Genomic DNA, 19,130 nt, shown 5'->3' with positions numbered 1-19,130 from the left:
AAAGTTGCCTGTATTTTTTTATTAATTCCCAGAGGACTGGATTCATGATTTTATTTTTTTCTATTTGATAGTTCAGGTGCCACAGGCAATATGAAAATGAAATATGTTTTGGGAATTGATAGCAAAAGCCCAGGAAATGGGATGTGCTAACTTTCATCATGTCTTACCTGAGTTAAAAACTGGAAACCAATGGTAGAACTCATTTTTGTAAGGAACTGTGTCAAATTCACTGCACTGCATCTGCCGAAATGTTGGCACATCTATGCGGCAGGGGTGGATGTTGCAAAGGCGATAGCGCTTTCTTTCTCCAGTGCAATACTTCCCTCCAAACTTGGGTCTGCCAATGAAACAGGGAGCTTTCAAATTTTCCTCAAATACCACTTTTTTTTTTTTTTTTGGTAAAAAGCATTCTACAAAAATTTTCACTCTCTACCAAACTCATGTCCCCTTCTGCCTTCAAAAGTCACTTATTTTAAATGCCAATTCTCTACAGCATATTTTTAGACTTCAGTACATAATGGTATATAATAACACAGAAACATTGTGAAATAAAAGCATTGCCTGGGATACAGAAAAACTTAAACCTTAGTGTTGCCTCTGACACATTGGTTGTGATCCAAGAGAGGCATTGGATTGTTCAGTGCCCTAAGACAACTCTGACATTAAAAGTTACAGAAAAATTGCCAATCTACATTAACAGAGAAGGTATTACTGTCAATATTAGTAAAGGGAATATATATATATTCACATTGACATTGTCTATATTTATATCCATATCTATGGAATCTATAACTGTACCCATCTACATCTCCAACTCTCTATCTCTATTGTCCATATCCATATTTATCTCATTGGGATAAGATATTCCCTCATACCAATTTTAAGCCAATGGACCATGGAGGATGGAGAAGGAAAGGAGGAGAAGAGAAGGAGCTAATAATATAAATACATTTATCTCACTTAATCTTCACAATAACTCTCTTAGATGTTATTATTTTCCCCATTTTTTAACTGAGAAAACTGTAAGAAAAATTAAGTGACTTGTTCAATGTCACATAGATGGTATTTGAGGCAAGATTTGGAGTCTTTCCGATTATAATTTCAGTAACTATCTCAATTGCACCACCTATGATTATTCCTAAAAACCATGATTCCATTATATGAATGCTTCTTCAAACTCAGTGCTTCCACCCATCAGCATTTGGGTTTCATGAATTTCAGGATAAAAAATATCATTCTCTGATGGCTACATTATGAATTTAGAGAAGTAAGTCTTTAGACAATAATCATACAAGCTATTGCTGGACTTGTACTCAGATGTTTTCCAAGTTGGAAGGACATGCCACAGTTTGTGCCTTACTGGTATAACCTTCCAGAAATGAAGGTTATCTCATATTACAGAGAAACAGTGGAGCAGAAGTTCTTAACCCTTTTTGTCTCAGGGACTCCTTTGGAAGTTTTATGCCTCTGAACCATTTTCAAAATTATATTTTAAGTGCATAAAATAAAACACAAATGATTAAGAAATAAAGATATAATTTTTCCCCTTTGAGTTCATAGGCTCCCTGAAATCTATCTGGATGTCTATGGGGTCCATGGACCAAGTTAAAGTCTGCACTAAAATATTAAACTCATCCCTATAGTCATCATCATCATCCTGATAATAATCATAAATTTAAAACAATTACCTGGCCCTGGAATTTCTTTTTTTTTTAATTAAAGCGTTTTATTTACAAAACATACGCATCGGTAATTTTTTCAACATTGATCTTTACAAAACCTTGTTTTCCAAATTTTCCCTTCCTTCCCCCCACCCCTTCTCCTAGATGGTAAGTCATCTAATATATGTTAAATATGTTAAAATATATGTTAAATTCAATACATGTATACACATTTATATAGTTATCTTGCTGCACAAGAAAAATCAAATCAAGAAAAAAAAAACTGAGAAAGAAAAACAATATAACAGAAAGAGTGAAAATGCTATATTGTGGTCCACACTCAGTTCCCACAGTCTTCTCTCTGGGTGTAGATCTGGCCCTAGAATTTCATTTGTAAAGGGAACTTCCTTTGTGGGAATTACCTTAATATGTCAGATGCAGGACTTGATGCCAAAGTTTACAGACTTCAAGATCAGTCTTCTCTATAAACTAAGCCATGTCATCTCTTAATAATGATGTAACATTTTTCATATTAATTAGTAAGGCTGAAGCACTTGTACTAAAATTTGTTTAATGCTCATGCTTTTTCTTTTCTAAGTCACAGCAAAATGAACCTCATTTTCTGATTGTGAGTGACAGCATATACTATCATTTTTCTACTGTAGCACTTGATTTTTTCTAGAAGAAAAAGAACTAATACTAGGCATTAGAGTATCTTTTGGAGCTAGAAGGAATGAAAGATTTAGATCCAGCATCATTAGATTACTTTTTAAATCAGTAATTTCACCATAAATTTCAGCTTCCAATGGTAAAACTAATCCACTTACTTCTGTTTACTCACTTACCCCAAAAAAGTATCTGTAGAAATCAAGGATTCTGTGAAACATAATTTGGAAAACTCAGAATTCAGTTATTAAAATAATATCAGTTAATCTACATTATTAAATATTTCAGCAGTTACATCAGAATGTACAGGAGATACCCTTAAGAAATTTTCACTGATAGACCAAATCAGGCAGAAAATTTTCTTACAAAAATAAATTCTGCATCAATGGGCTCTAGAGATATTTTTTGCCCTAAATGAATGAAACTATTCTGAAGTATTACAGTTGGACATACGCACATTAGAAAAATAAAAAGTCAATCCAAAATTTAACCATAAAAATGAGAACTGGCCTAATTGTTCAAGCTATAAAAACAAAATATTAGGAAGCAGGCCTAATAGATAATCAAACACAGAGCCCAATGAATTTTTATTGTCCTTTGTCATTCCTTTTGATTCTTTCTTGACTGAGAAAAGAGAATCAGTGTTTGATTTCTTGGTAGAAAGCTTGCAATTACAGGGATTATACTCACAAAGGCAATTTTTTTTAATGGAGAAAAATAAGGGGCAGACTTACTCAGGGTTGTTGCAAAGTCTTTCTGCACTCTGAACTCCAGCCCCACAGGTCCTGGAGCAGTGTGACCAGGGTGACCAGCGACCCCAACCTCCAGGGATGCTCTCTGGTTTCTTTCCCACTGTGATGCACTTGCCAGCCATACACCACTGAGGGGTCGAGAGGAAGGGGAAAAAAGTGAAAATAGATTAGGAAGTTGGCAACCTCACAGCAATAAAACTTAGCACTAAGGGAGCTGAAAAAATATCTTCACAGCAGGGAAATTCAAACTCAGGACTTTGCTTTTGCCACCAATTTTTGAGGCAAGTAACTCTAAACTAAATCAGAGAAATAAAAGCTAACGAGAGTCCCCTTTGAGAGTTTTGACCTTTATAGTCACATAATATTAGAGTTAAAAGAGTTCTTAGATATCACCTGATTCAACTTCCCATGTGGTGCAGGGATGTCCTCTAGAATGCCCTTGACAAGTTGTCAGCTAGCATTTGATTCACACTTCTAATCATGGGCAGCTCTCTACTGTTTGAGGTAGAGCTTCAACAATTTTTTTTTTGATGAATAAGGAATGCTTTTTTGTTAATCCAACCCGTTGTTTTTAACCTTACCTTCTGCAGCAAAGAATAAATCAATTTCCTTTCTCACGTGAAACCATCCAAATATTTCATTTTTTTAATTTCATTTTTTGTTGTTTTGAATTGTCTCTCTTCCTCCCCAACTTCATACTACAGAAGGCTACCATTTTACATAGATATTTATATATGTGTGTATGTGTTTTATATATATAATGTGTGTGCAAATATATATATATATATATAATTCATGCTATACATACTTCTATTTATTAGTTATGGAGGTGGATAACATTTTTCTCCATAGGTCCTTTGTATTTAAGCATTTACAATATTCAGAATAACCTAGTCATTCTCAGTTATTTTTCAAACACTATTAATATTACTATGTATAATATTCTCTTGGTTCATTTTTATTCTTCACTATTTCATGCAAGTTTTTCCATGTTTTTTTTTAAAAAATCAACCTGATTGATCATTTCTTACAGTACAGTAATATTCCATCACAATCATATACCACAATGTATTTAGTCATTCCTTAATTAATGGCCATTCCCTCCATTTCCAGTTCTCTATTATCACAAAGAGAGCTGCTATAAATATTTTAGAACATATGGGTTCTTTTCTTTTTCCTGATGACCCTGAGAAACAGACCTAATATTGGTATTTCTAGGTCAAATTTATAATTCTTTGAGTATAATTACACATTGCTCTATGGAATGTTTGGATCAATTCACAGGTCCAACAACGGGCCATCTAAATATTTTAAGCCAGCTATCAGTTTGGGAAAATAGAAAGGAGAAGGCAAGGATGAAAAAAGAAATATATCATGTTTCAAAAGCTAACCCCGTTTCTTGGAGGTACTGGGAAGGTTCTATTTGCTTGTCATATTTTACTATCCAGTTCACATGGTTCTGATATCTGAAGAGATTCTTGAATTATTTTACTCAAAAAGTTTTTAAAAAGCTGCTCCTCTTCCCCAAACACAAAGGCTCAGTGATGCTTCCAGCAAATATTATAGGTGAAATTAAAATATCCTGAAGAACTAGTTCTCAAGAAATTGCTTTGAAATACAATTTTATATTTTGACTCCCAACAAGCTGAAAGTATTTGCCCTTGGTGCCTAGCAAAGCAGAAACATATTTTGGTATATGGTCAGACCAGGTGTTAACAGGTAAATTAATAGCCAAAATGAGGCATTCTCAGAAGGAAATGTCTACTGACTTGTCCAAATCATTCTTCATTTAGAAAAAAAAAAGTGAAAAAAATATAGATGTTTGGATTCTCAATCCAGAAAATTCCACTATTAGCAACATGTCCCAAATTTTAAGAACAGCAAGCTAAACTATAAATGACATGTGAAGTCTTTGGCCAGAGGTTAAATGTAGCATCAAGGACTATTCCTCTCTTTGCATCTTCCTACTGGAAAATGCCAGAATGAGAGTCAGAAGTGAAAATGCTTATCTCCAGGTGCTCTGCCTGAACTGCTTTCAGTTCCAGGGCACACTGACTGATCTCCTGTGACCTTTTCCCTTAATATCAGGATTCTCTGTTCCTCTAGTCTTTGTCTACAGTCTAAAACATCACCTTTTTCTCTCCACATCTTGTCCCATCTGCAGCAGCATCCAGCTTTGAACGGCAAGAACCTTTCACCGAGCACCATAATGTTTGGCAAATGTTCTGTGAAACCAGGAAAGGCACAGCCCTTAGTAATAAAAATAACAATTCCTACTAATACAGTGCAGGGAGATTTGCAAAGTGTCTTACTCTCATCCATCCTATGAAGTAGAGATTAATCATTATTATTCCCATTTTATAGATGAAAAATAGAGGTTCTCTAAGTTAAGTGATTTGCTCATCATCACAGAACTAGTAAATGCCTGAGACAAAATTTGAACTGTACTTTCAATAATGTTTGGAAGGATGTAGTGGAGATGCTCTGATCACAGATTTAGAGTTAGAAAGCACCTTTGAAGTATGGGGCTCAAAAAGGTTAAGCTACCTGCTCAGTGTCATACAGGTAATGTGATAGCCAGTTTTAAACCCAGGTTCCCAAATCCAGGGCTCTTTTCATTATACTATATTATTTCCCTTTAAGTTTAGCATCCAAACCAGTTCACACACACTTTGGATTTAAATACTATATGAAAGATAGGGATCTAGAATTTAGTGTTTAGGAAAATAAAAGATGAAACCATGTTTTCTTAAAATCCAAAATTATTTTTGCAGAAAGTTTGATAAGAGAATGAATAATTCGATACATTATCATTGGTAATAATCATCATAATTATGATCACTGAGAGCAAGTCACAGATTCTGGGTTCTAATCATCACTGAGTATTCACACATTTGTTTCAAAAGGCCTTCATCTAGTCTTCTCCTTCAATAAAAGTGAAATTATATTTGTCTTTTTCCCAGTGAAGGAAATGAAAATTATCCAGTATCCTCATTATTTTATGAACTACAGCTAACAAGTTTAACAGAAATGTGGGAAAGGTATTGTGGGAACCTTGTAAGAATGATCTACAGAGTCTTAGTTTGCTTTCCTATTATGCAATAAGCACATCCATTTCCATTTAACTATCATTTTAGATGTGATTTTGATATGATAGAATCATAAAATATTTAAACTATAAAGAATCTCATGAATCCCCTCCTATTGCGAAAACAAAAACCTAGAGAATAATTTGCCCAGCATAATGCTAGGATCATATGATCATAAATTTAAGAGTTTGAAGGGGCCAAGAGAGATCATATAGTGCAATCCTTCATTTTACAGATAGAAAAACAGAGGGTAGGAGGGCTATGATGCCATAACCAGCATTCAAAATAAGGCCACTTGACTTCAAAATCAGTGCTCTCTTTCCTAATTAAAGATGAAATGTCTTGGAACATATTATGGCTTTCTTTATTTCATTTTTTATCACACCATAGAAAATCACACTAAAAGATAGAATCAAAAATACAAAGGAAAGGGAAAAGCATGAATGTATATAAAGTGAAGTAAACAGAAAAAAGAAAATCTGTGTGTGTGTTTGCATGTATACAAACACATACCACACAATAGAAATAGGAAGAGTAACAAAAATTGAATGCCATGCAATATAAGGACTTTTCTTGGCTTTCAAGAAAAAAATGAGAAAATATACCTCTCTTTCTTCTTTGTAGAGATAAGGGACTATGCATTCAGAACATCATATAACAACTGGTTTTTGTGTTGGTTAGTCTTGCTGAACTACATTTCCCCCCCTTATTTTTTTATTTTTTATTACAGGAGATGGCTGTCTGAGTAAGGGAGGGGGATGGACATAATTGGAAATGAAAAATGATATAAAAATATCATTGCTTTTTAACTTCAAGAAAATAAATGTGATCATAAAGGAGAATAAAATCAACAAGCTTATTCTTGAATCTGGACAGAGAAATGGGGTTGACATCATTTATATCCATCACCTCCCAAAATGATTATATGTCAGCTCAGTTAAGAAGGCTATATTCTTCCCAGGGACTTTATCCCTGTGAATTCTCCTTCATAATTCATGGAGTGAGTTTTCCTTTCTTTCTACTGTGTTTAAAAAAATTTCTCCCTTTTTTTCCTAATAAATTACTATTCCTTAGTCTTCTATAGTATTTTTTAATCCCAGGAATTCATGGCATTTAGTGATATGTGAATTTTGCCAGGTACAAAAGAAAATCAAAATATTAGTGGACTACCAATCCTCCACAATCATCTTCTTCAGTGGAATCATCACCTTCATCAGATGATGATCAATTAGATCATTAGATGGAAGACCTAAATTCAAATCTGAATTCAGATACTTACTAGCTAGGTGACCCCTGACTTCTGACATACATAGTAGGTACTAAATAAATGTTTGTTCCTGTCCCGCTTCCAATAATAATAGTGGAAAGGGACATGACCTAGGAGTCAGAAGATGCCAGATAACTTAATTTGCATCCCACTAATCAATGATTTTCTTGCTTTGCAATCTGCAAGCCTCTAAGCATTTTGCTATACATGCCTTGGGCAGGGTGGCTAAGCCTCCACTTAGGCCTGCTTGACACAGCAATAGGGAGGAATGCTGAAGACATCTGGCACTTACATCAACTTCCTGACAGAAGGTTGCATTGGGACCATACTGCAGCTGACACTGGTGGTGGATGTCATAGATCACTCCAGGAGCAATGACCTTGGACTTCAAGCCTTTCTTCTGGGGGACATCATCCAGGCAGAACCCCCAGCCTCGGCTGAACATGAGCATTCAACACAAGTAAACAAAGGTCAACAACAATCATTCTCACCAACTGACTCAGCTGGCAGATGTACATTCCAATCCCAAAGCCTCCTCTCCATCCCATTCTATTCTTTCATATCCTTAATCAAAGTTCAAATCTTCAGTCTTCAGAGAGCACAGATGAATACAGAGCAATACAAGCAATGGTCAAGCTGAGCTCATGGCTACCCAGTACAAGCATCCTAGCTTTATCTTACAGCTCAAAACAGTATTTGTTACTGGACTTGCCCAGTCTGGACTCTTCCTAGTAATTTTCAGTTGGGAACATTTGAGGTTTCTCTCAGCTTCAGGAAAATGGACTCAGATCGTGGAAGAGATCCACAAAGACCTGGAACAGGGAGAATGTCAGAAGTGAGAAAGGAGCCACTTCCTCTAGGTGACTATAAGCTCCTTAGGGCTAGGACGATTTTGTTTAAAGCCTAATACTTAATATGTATGCCCAATGAATAGAAAATAATTAATATTTATGGAATAAACCTGGATGAACGCTGCAGAATGTTTCACTAAGAGAAGGTATCTTTGTGAATGGAATTGGTTTTAAATCCTAAGGGATTTAGTAAGCAAAGAAAAACTGAGAGATGATGTCTTGTGATACCCTTTCAGCACAGTGTTCTACAACAGCCTTGCTAAGAGCAGCAGTTGGATTTCCCAGAAACAAGCCACTTTTGGGAAACTGCTATAGAGGAAATCAAATGCAAATGAGTTGCATTGGAGAAGCTCAGGATAATAATTAAGAATGACTAATTAGATAATTAGGAAGCTCTTTAACTACTTACTCAAGGAAGCGAGTGATATACTCCTTGCTACACTTGGACCATGTGAGTGGAGTGGGGTCATACTGGAGCTGACGGGACATGATGTAGGGATGCCTTCCCACAGGCTCACAGTCGTTTTCTCTTCCATCATGCTGGATGCCAAAGCTAGAAGGGATGTACACAGAACAACAGCAAGCTGAACAGCAATAACCAAAGAGAAAATATTCATTTTTCTTGACCAAGATAAATGCACTTGCTTTATTAGGTTAAGTACCATAATTCAATGTTGGAATAGGAAAAATAGATTTCTTCAAAATACACAATATTTCATTCATTTAGGGTGGGAAAGGAAAAAGGGAAGGACATTGCTGTCTTTGCTCTTGGTTGGGGAGCAAATTATGATCCCTCCATTCCTCTTTACCCTGTAACATTCTTGTCTATGTCCTCCAATAAACATTCCATTGAGTAACTGCTCAGTAGGTTAGATATCTTGCCCCAGGATTTCTATCCTGGATACCTTCATAGCATTTTAACTGTCCATTACTATTCCTTATTCCTGCTATGTGATTGACCCTGGCACATCCTCTTCTATTATAATTAGGTGGCAATGGAGAAGCAATATGGTGGAGGAGGGATGTTAGAATTGGACTCAAATGAATCAAATTAAACAAGGGGGAGTTAAAATCACTTCTAATGTCTACCAACTGTATGAAATGGGAAGATAATTTAATGTGGCTGCCCCCCATTTCCTTAATGATCACAGTTACTATCTTAGTTAAATCTGTTGTAAGGGATGTCAGTGTAGCATGCTGATGTAGAAATAATTTGTGAGTCAGGAAGCCCCATCTCCTGGCACAGAATCATGTGTACAATGGGCAAATTGTATAACCTCTTGGTACTTTAGGTAACTAAGATTAAGTCTGAGAAGTAAATAAATGGACTGCCTTGGTAGGAGTTCCTCATAACTCCCTATACCCAATGAAATCTCAGATTTTGTCCCATTTTTCTCTACCCATCCAAATCTATTATCTCCCACTGCAGTGCTCTGTATATAATAGGTGCTTAGTAAAAGTTTATGGCATGGAGTTAAATCTGTCCTCTGAAGATTCTTCCATTGGGCTTCAAGCTACTCTGCAAAGACCTTGCCCTTTGCCTTTGCGCCCTTCATGCTTTTGAGCCCTAGGAAAACTAACCCTCTTGGCTTTCTAGATCATAGGATCATAGATTTAAAGTTGCAGGCAATTTTAAAGATCATTTTGCCTAAATCTTAAATTTTATATAAGTAAACTGCGGCCCAGAGTGAACATTTGTCTAAGGTCACACAGATAGTAAGTAACAGAGCTGGAATTTGAACTTAGTTCCTTTAACTCCAGATCCAGCCCATTTTCACTATATCATGCTCTCTCCTCTGACTTCCCAAGGTTACTCCCACTGTTTTCAGGTTATTCTCCTCACACTTTGCTGAATCACAAGGGATATGACTCCTTACACTTCTCATTTCAACCTTGACCTATTCTTCTCTGTTCTGATTGGTTTGTCTGAAGCAAACTTCCAAATTCATCAGTAAGGTTTTCCTTCCCCTTAGTTAAAGCTTGACTTCTAGCCCACACTCTGTCAGCAGGATACAACTGCTATGCCATCTTAAAATGGGGGTTATAGCACTCATTCTGCTTCTCTTCACAAATAAGATGTAAGGAAATTACTTTATAAATCTTAAAGCTTCATACCAGTGAGTTAGGCTCATTTAATTCAGTGGACAAGGAAACCTTATTTAGTGATGTCTGTTGATGACCTTAGAATGAATATCCTCTCTCCTCCACACACAGGTTGTACTCTACCAGCTTCCAAGAACCCTATTTTGCCTCTGAAGTACTTCCCTCTTGGCAGTCCTGCCTCAGATTTACTGTTACCTGAAGGAGAAAAGTTAAGTAGGCTGCTTTGGTTGAGAAAGATATAAACTAGTGGCCAGGATCATGCCTGTAAGGTTGTATTACTTTTGCATCAAAGCTTCTGACAAACACAAGCAGTTATTCCTGCCTTGTAATGTACATCAATGTCTTGGGGAAGCTAGTGATTTTTCTTTTATTTTTCTATGCCTTTTATGAAAAGTTGAATCGATTTAAATATGAGCCCTCAACTCATTTAGGCTTGATATGTACTCACAAATAAGGCAAAGAATTAATCTACAAACCTCTCATCCCAATAATTACCTCTTTTCCAGTGGAGAATGTTGTTTGATGCAATGATTTATTTCAGCAGATCCTCCCCAGACTGCTCAAAATTCAATCTTTTCTGACTCATCAACTCCTCTCTGAAATTACCTGTTTAATAATTTATTAAAGTTTCAAGCCTCTAGCAGTTCCCTGGTAGGCTAGAGGAACTTCGATCTTTCTAACATTGTCTGCTTCCATAACCAAGGACCATACAGCATGATGCTCTAATAGGTCTCAGGTGTTAGCCTAACACTTTAAGAGGATTGACTATTGAAAAAAAATCTTCCCATCATTAAATAGATTTAATATCTCCAGTATTTTTCCCCTTAGTTTTTTCAGAAAATTTTCCTAACTTAAAAAGAAAAGAAGCTCTCAGAAATAGTAGTAAAAACTGGATATTCCAGTGCTTTATGACACTGTTCTTGTCTTGAAGAAACTATGGAAAGAAAATGTATTATGATGAAGTGGGAGAAGCCTTACCCTGAAGAAGCAGGAGATGCTGGGGCTTTGGTTCTAGTTCTGTCCCCAGTAGGATTACGAGTAGAATAATAATAACAATAATAATAATAGCTCATATTTAAGGGTCCCATTTATATATTACCATTGACAGCTATTCAATGATAGTTTCTTTTGTCATGTCTTTATTTCACCCATAGGATTCACATATAAGAAGTCAAAGATTAGTAATTCCAGTGGTCTAGGTAAGCCTTAAATATCTGATTGAGGCTCAGAGATATTAACAGATTACCCATGAAGACCATTAAGTGTCCAAGGTATGATTTCCAATTCAGATCTTCCTCTAAATCTACTTCTCTTTCCATTGTGCCATGAATTCTCTGCCTTGCTCATGGTGAATGATTAATAAATGTTTGTCAAATTGAATTTGATCTTCATTACAACCTTTTGAGGTTGTATTAGGCAGATAAACTCATTTTTATAGGATTAAATACTTCAGGATCTAGCCTATTTCACTAGTAAATGGAGGATCCAGATCTTTCTATTCTGAGACCAGCCCCATTTCCACTAGAACATGTTGCCACTTCCCAGCTTGCTAGGTAAATCCCTAATTTCCTGTGTTTCAACTTCCTCATTTATAAAAATGATGGGATTGAAATAGATTTTGGAAGTTAGAACTGTTTTAGACTTCCAAGGTTACCTAGTTCAATCACCTGGTTTTACTAGGGTTCAAAGAAGATAGATAACTTTCTCAAGGTTACACAGTAACTAAGTAGTAAAAATAGACCAAAATCAGGTCTTCTATTTCCAAATCCAATACTGTTTTTCCTGCACTACTGATGTGCCTTGTCTCAGAATCCCTGCCCTGTAGGCTAATCCAAGGGGATATTAAGGATAGGGAGGTTTGTCCATAGCACAGAGTCTGTCTATTTACTGAATAAAGACGGAAACAAACTTCATTAATTGCTCTGTCCTGTTTAGCCTTTTTCTTTCTTGCTTTGTTGTAACTTGTTTCCTACTTATTCGCTGACCACAGATTTGGCAAATCTATACAATAGGGATAAATTAACAGAGAGAAAATATATACTAGGCAATTCATTGGATTTTATCTGCTCATTTTGACTATTTTATGACAGTATTTTCTCAAGAGATATAGGCTCATATTTCCAAATTACCCCTCTTATAACATTTAGATTTTTTAACTATTGTTCATTTAACATTTATTGAGCCTTGACAGGCATCAGAATAGGTCATAGAATCCAACTGTAGATGAAATTATGTAGTTACAGACTGTTCCTCAAGGGTTCAGATGCTTTGTGCTATCACTTAAAAGGGTTTCAGAAAAATGAGCTAAAGGTATTTTAAATCCTTCCCAGGTACTGAATTTGTTATCTGTCACCCGAATGTAATTATAAGTAGCATAATACAGTAAGAATACTAAGCTTAAAGGTACAGGACCCAAATTCTGATTTTAGATCTACCACTTCCTACCTATATATGTTTAAGAAAGTCAGTTGACCTTCTGGGGTCTCAATTTACTCATCTATAAAAAAAGAAGATTGGGTCAGATCACTAACTCCCTGCAAGATTCCTAAAGTCAATGTTTCTCTTGATTTACAGTCCTATGATATGATGGTAATGTAGTAGTATAAAATAAGATGCAACCATTAGTATTACTGCAGGCATCAAGAATGGGACTGCCCCCACTTAATTAATTTAATTCTGCTTTCCTAAAATTATACATGTGTATGCATTTATGTGTATATAAATTTAGGAATTTTACAGAAACTAGTTAACTTCCATCAAGATAAAACAACCCATAGCACGGTATAGTAGAAAGACTATTGAACCTGGGATTGGAGAACATCTGGTTCTGAATCATCCCTCTATCAGTCAGGTACACTCTTTGAGCCTCACTTTTCTTATCAAGAAGAAGAAACTATCTACTTCAAAGGGTTGTTGAGAAAATCAAGGGGGTGTATGTAAAGGGCTTAGAATTTTACAAAAAGGCCATATGTATTTTTGTACATGAGTATATATATACTACATGTATATTTGACATCAATTTTATCATACAGAACAAATATTGAAAGAACAAAGCATGGTTTATAAAAGGTTGAAAATGGCATACCTGATCACCAACTTAAACCTTTTTAATTCCTTTTGGGAACATTAGCTTTCACCCTTGAGCTAATTTTCTTTGCTTCTGATCCACTTCTTTCTATTACTACTCAACTGCTATTTAAGAGTACAGTAAGCTCCTTGATACCTTTCTGGGAAAGCCATGCTAATTCTAAATTCTAACCAATCTTCTGTGGGTATGTTGTGAGATATCATCCTGTTGTTTCTTTCTTGACTGCCTCTGAACATTCTCTTTAAAAAGATTAAATAGCACTGTGTCTGTCCTATCTATTTCTAATTTCCTCCTTCAAGGAAATCTCTTTCACCTAAGGGATGATACAATTTTGCTTTTAGTACACAAAAGATCCTTAATTAATAGCAATAACTCACTCTGCACTTTATGGTTCACAAAACACTTTTCTCACAACACCTAAGTGAGGTAAGGCAGCCAAATAATCTCTTTAGATACTTTCAAACTTCATTTCTAAAATGAAACAGCTAAACCAGATAAGTTCTTTGGTCCTTCCAGCTCAAGCGTAAGGCTATCATCCTTTTGTATAGATAAGGAAACTGAGCTTCAGAAAAATTATGACTTGCCTAATGTTCCAAATCTAGTAAGCATTGGCAAACTAAAACCCAAGTCTTCTTTTTTTTTTCCTCCTTGACAAAAAATACCTTTACTTAAGAGAAGTTACAAACAAAATGAAGCAGCAAGAGTTGCATATGTAATAGATTTGGGAGAGCAATAGGGTTACCAAGGAAAATGAAAATCCAAATCTTCTTCAGATCTAGTCTAGCACTCCTGATACATTAACATAATTTTAAAGGAGACAAAATACATATTTGAACAGTTAAATGGTCTTTTTTCTCATGAATACAATTTTATTCAGTGGAATGCAGACACAACATGCTGTGGTATTAAAAATAGGAGGCTGGAAATCAGGATCCCTAGCTTTTTGTGCTGATTCTATCTACTACCTACTGCCTTAACCAGTCACTCCTTAGGAATAATAAAACTTCCTGGAAATAGCTTACAGGGGTAATATGAAGAGCAAATGAAATGAAGGATGTGAAAAATGCTCTGAAATGCATTAAGAATCATACAAGTATATAGTATTATATTATACAATGTTATTATTATTAACACATCCCTCCTTTCCTTTCTAGTCATATCTCCTTTCAAGAATATATGTTTTCTTCCCCAGGAAAGGTCCCCATTAAAATGATAACCAGAGTTAATTGCTCATCCTTCATTAATCTCCCATCTTAGTCCTCCCTTCAAGAATTTGGCAACCCTCCTGCAATTAGCTGATCAAATCAAATCAGTTAATATTTATGTTAATATTTGTGTTAATCTTGTTCTCTGTTTATTAGCATCTACTTTACAGCTTCATAAGTTACCAACAAAAAGCAATTTAATTTTAATGAGCTATTTATTTCAGTTGCCAAGTTGCATTGATTCTACCTCCAAAATAACTTTCCTTTCCAAAACTTTCTTTCCATTCACATTTCTATCACATTGAGTCAGGCTGTTACCATCTCAGGTTTGGAGGACCAAGTGAATGAAAGAATGAGTGAACTATGATTGAAAACTGGTCTTCCCACTACTACTCTCTCCTCTCTCTAATTTCACTTATATTCCTAATACACATTGTTTCTCCCTTGCTCAGTAAACTCAAGTGGTTCTCTTTTGCCTGTAGAGTAAAATGCAAACTACTCTGGCTTTTAAAGTCCTTCATAATGTAGCTCTAGCCTGCCTTTCCAGGTTTACTGCACAATTCCACCATGCATTCTTTGCTCCAAACTAACCTACCTGCTGGTAGAATTTCTTCTACTACCTTTGTGCTTCCTCACTTCTATCTCAGTTCCATTTCTTTTTTTTTCTTTTTTGTTTTATTATTATAATAACTTTTTATTGACAGAACCCATGCCAGGATAATTTTTTACATTATCCCTTGCACTCACTTCTGTTCCAATTTTTCCCCTCTCTCCCTCCACCCCCTCCCCTAGATGGCAAGCAGTCCTATATATGTTGAATATGTCGCAGTATATCCTAGATACAATATATGTGTACAGAACCAAACTGTTCTCTTGTTGCACAGGGAGAATTGGATTCAGAAGGTAAAAATAACCTGGGAAGAAAAACAAAAATGCAAACAGTTTACATTCATTTCCCAGTGTTCTTTGGGTGTAGCTACTTCTGTCCATCGTTGATCAATTGAAACTGAATTAGGTCTCTTTAATCTTCATACAGTATCATTGCTGAAGTACATAATGATCTCCTGGTTCTGCTCATTTCACTCAGCATCAGTTCCTGTAAGTCTCTCCAAGCCTCTCTGTATTCATCCTGCTGGTCATTTCTTACAGAACAATAATATTCCATAACATTCATATACCACAATTTACCCAACCATTCTCCAATTAATAGGCATCCATTCATTTTCCAGTTTCTTGCCACTACAAACAGGGCTGCCACAAACATTTTGGCACATACAGGTCCCTTTCCCTTCTTTAGTATCTCCTTGGGGTATAAGCCCAGTAGTAGCACTGCTGGGTCAAAGGGTATGCACAGTTTGATAACTTTTGGGGTATAATTCCAGATTGCTCCCCAGAATGGTTGGATTCGTTCACATCAGTTCCATTTCAAAGCTCAGCTCTGGAACTCTTCCTACTCTACCTCACTCGTCCTACACAACACCATCATTTGCTACTGTCTTCTCTCTCCTGGGAATTACTATGTATATACTCACATACATATATACACACATGTATATATGTTCATTCACATAACATATTGTATATTTATGTATATACTGTATCATATTATATCCTAAATAACTTTTCTGGATCCATGTTCTTTTGTCCTCAAAAGACTATAAGCATCTTAAGAGCAGGGACTGGTTTTGTTTTTGTCTTTGCATACTCCTCATTTCTCTTTTGGCTATAACACTGCAGAACTTCTCAGATTTTTCTATCTTGTCCCTGTATTGGATACCTTCCCTCACCTCCCATTTTCTGCATCCCTCCTCCCATTTTCAGTTCCTTTTGTATATTGTCTCCATTAAACCATATGCTCCCTGAGGACAAGGGCTGTCATTTTTGTTGTTTTTATGTCCCCCAGCAAGTCGCCTTGAATTTAAAAATCATTTTTTCAGATGAGAGACCTGTTTTCTGGATTATTTGATTTTTCCTGTCTTATTCCAACAGATTCAATTATCACTATATTGAGTTCTCTGGTTATATGAGGGAGAATGGGTGGTTCATAATAGTCTGGGTAGAGAAATTTGTCGGGAGGATGGAAATGAAGAAAAGGAAGGTAATTAGAAATGGAGGCAAAATACTACTGAAAGGATAGCAATAGCAATAGCTTTCACTCTTTGCATCCCAAAGCGGATTCTTTCTCTATTTTTTCTGTCACTGTCATTAGTTTTGAAGTTTGATAAACTGAGAAATTCTGCTTACTCCAAGAATCCAGTGCCATCATTTCCTTGATATAAGTGGGATCGGGTTGTGGTTGAATGGGACTGACTAGAGATTTCTCAATCTATGAAACTAGGCTAAATCACATGATCCCTATTCCCAGAGCCAGAAGGTCAGACTAAGTCAGTGAAGTCACGGGAAGTGATGTGACTCACAGGAAGCAGACAACATTGGTCAAGGATGGTTCTGTCCTTTTAATCTATCCAATGAAAAGGCTCTGGTCTTTTGCTATTTAAACCCCCGACAAGCCTGAAGCTGAGGCTCCAGGAGCATATGGTAGGAGCTGGGATGGCTCCCAGTTGTGTCTGGGGCCTCTCCTTGCAGGAATGCTTTCTCTTTGTACCTGAAAATGTCTCTGATTAGTTAATTTGGGAAAGGGGGTCTAATAATCAGAAATCTAGAACTTAGAAAAATCATGGAAACAATCAATTCCTTTTTGAGATGATTAAATTGATTTAATCCTAGGGAAGTATAATGACTTGCTCAAGCTCATATTAGTAAGTAGCAGGATTTGAATCCATATTCTGTGGAATTCGGGAGTAAAGTAACAATCACTAAAATGAGGTTCAGATAAGAGAAAGATGCTTTTCCACTTAAGCCTCCCCAACTTTATTTGAAATGTTTGACAAAGTTCTTTCAGTTTTCTCTTACTCTCCATTTCCTTCTGACAAATTGGAAAGGAAATGAGTGGTAACCAGAACTCTATTCTTAGAAACAATGGGTAGTTTAGAAGAGGCAGGCTGTGTCACCTTTCTTACAGTACAAGAAACTTTTAAACTTCTGAAGTAGTACATCTGCATACTAGGTGTCTTTACAGACTTGCTCTGAACTTGTGTGTGTATATACACATGCACATATATACATATATGGATCTATATGCATATATCTATGCATGTATGATGTACACATATACTTGTATCTATAAACATATAGTGTGCCTACACAGACACATATACATACATATGTATTAAACATGTATGTGTATGTATAATGGGTTATCTACATATTGTGTGTAGACTGACACATATACACCGTGTGTATACATATGTATATGTATCTATATGTGTGTGTACATGTATATTTGTGCATATATATAAATGTAACTTCAAAAACAACTAATTTCCTTTGTGATCTTATGAATTTTACTTTTTGTACTTAGAAACTCTGTTCTGAGTAAGGGTCCATACCACATGGTCAGAGAGATCCACAAAAGGCTAAGGCCTCTTGGTCTAGTCCATGTGCTACCTGAAGAATGAGTCCTCTCTACAGGAGCCCCAAAGAGGACTCATCTCCAATTATAGACCTCCAGTGACAAGCCTTAAGGCTGTTTTTTCCATTTCTGTGACAGCTGTAATTCTTAAGGAGTCCTTCCCCACAGGTTACCTCTGCATGCCTGTCTATAGTTTCTACTCATATGTCCTCATTCTACCCTCTGGGACCAAGCAGAATAAGGCCAATCCTCTCTTCCATACAACAGCTCTTCAAATATTTAAAGACCACTGTCACATCAGCTTTAAATTTTCTTCAAGCTTCAAACTAAATATCACTAGTTCCTTCAAATGATAAATTGAAACTTATAACACTTTAAGCCCCCCTTAGAATATAATTGGGAAGAAGAATTGTATAATTGGAAAGAATTCTGGGAGCCATTAGATGATACACTAGATAGACCACACTTAACAGTTTCTAACTGGGCTAGTCACTTAACTCCAAAAAACTCCCTTAGTGGGCTAGTCACTTAACTCCAAAACACTCCCTTAGTGGGCTAGTCACTTAACTCCAAAAGACTCCCTTAGTGGGCTAGTCACTTAACTCCAAAAAACTCCCTTAGTGGGCTAGTCACTTAACTCCAAAAAACTCCCTTAGTGGGCTAATCTTAATTCCAAAAAACTCCCTTAGTGGGCTAGTCACTTAACTCCAAAAACTCCCTTAGTGGGCTAGTCACTTAACTCCAAAAACTCCCTTAGTGGGCTAGTCACTTAACTCCAAAAGACTCCTTAGTGGGCTAGTCACTTAACTCCAAAACTCCCTTAGTGGGCTAGTCACTTAACTCCAAAAGACTCCTTAGTGGGCTAGTCACTTAACTCCAAAAACTCCCTTAGTGGGCTAGTCACTTAACTCCAAAAAACTCCCTTAGTGGGCTAGTCACTTAACTCCAAAAAACTCCCTTAGTGGGCTAGTCACTT

At 36.1% G+C, this 19,130-nt stretch overlaps 1 protein-coding gene across 1 annotated transcript in view; it reads right to left on the bottom strand.

Annotated features, from left to right (window-relative positions):
• Nucleotides 1–19,130, bottom strand: part of ADAMTS12 (ADAM metallopeptidase with thrombospondin type 1 motif 12) — a 467,290-nt gene that overhangs the window by 167,874 nt on the left and 280,286 nt on the right. Inside the window, exons 8-12 of the mRNA XM_031945878.1 lie at nucleotides 8,696–8,839; nucleotides 7,728–7,872; nucleotides 5,212–5,304; nucleotides 3,062–3,207; nucleotides 168–337 (exon numbers count right to left, since the gene is read on the bottom strand). Coding sequence (XP_031801738.1) covers nucleotides 168–337; nucleotides 3,062–3,207; nucleotides 5,212–5,304; nucleotides 7,728–7,872; nucleotides 8,696–8,839 — 698 coding nt within the window. The remainder of the gene's footprint in view (nucleotides 1–167; nucleotides 338–3,061; nucleotides 3,208–5,211; nucleotides 5,305–7,727; nucleotides 7,873–8,695; nucleotides 8,840–19,130) is intronic.

This window comes from Sarcophilus harrisii, chromosome 1, assembly GCF_902635505.1.
Source record: "Sarcophilus harrisii chromosome 1, mSarHar1.11, whole genome shotgun sequence".
NCBI classification, from domain to species: domain Eukaryota; kingdom Metazoa; phylum Chordata; class Mammalia; order Dasyuromorphia; family Dasyuridae; genus Sarcophilus; species Sarcophilus harrisii.
This window is presented reverse-complemented; position numbering and strand designations above follow the sequence as displayed.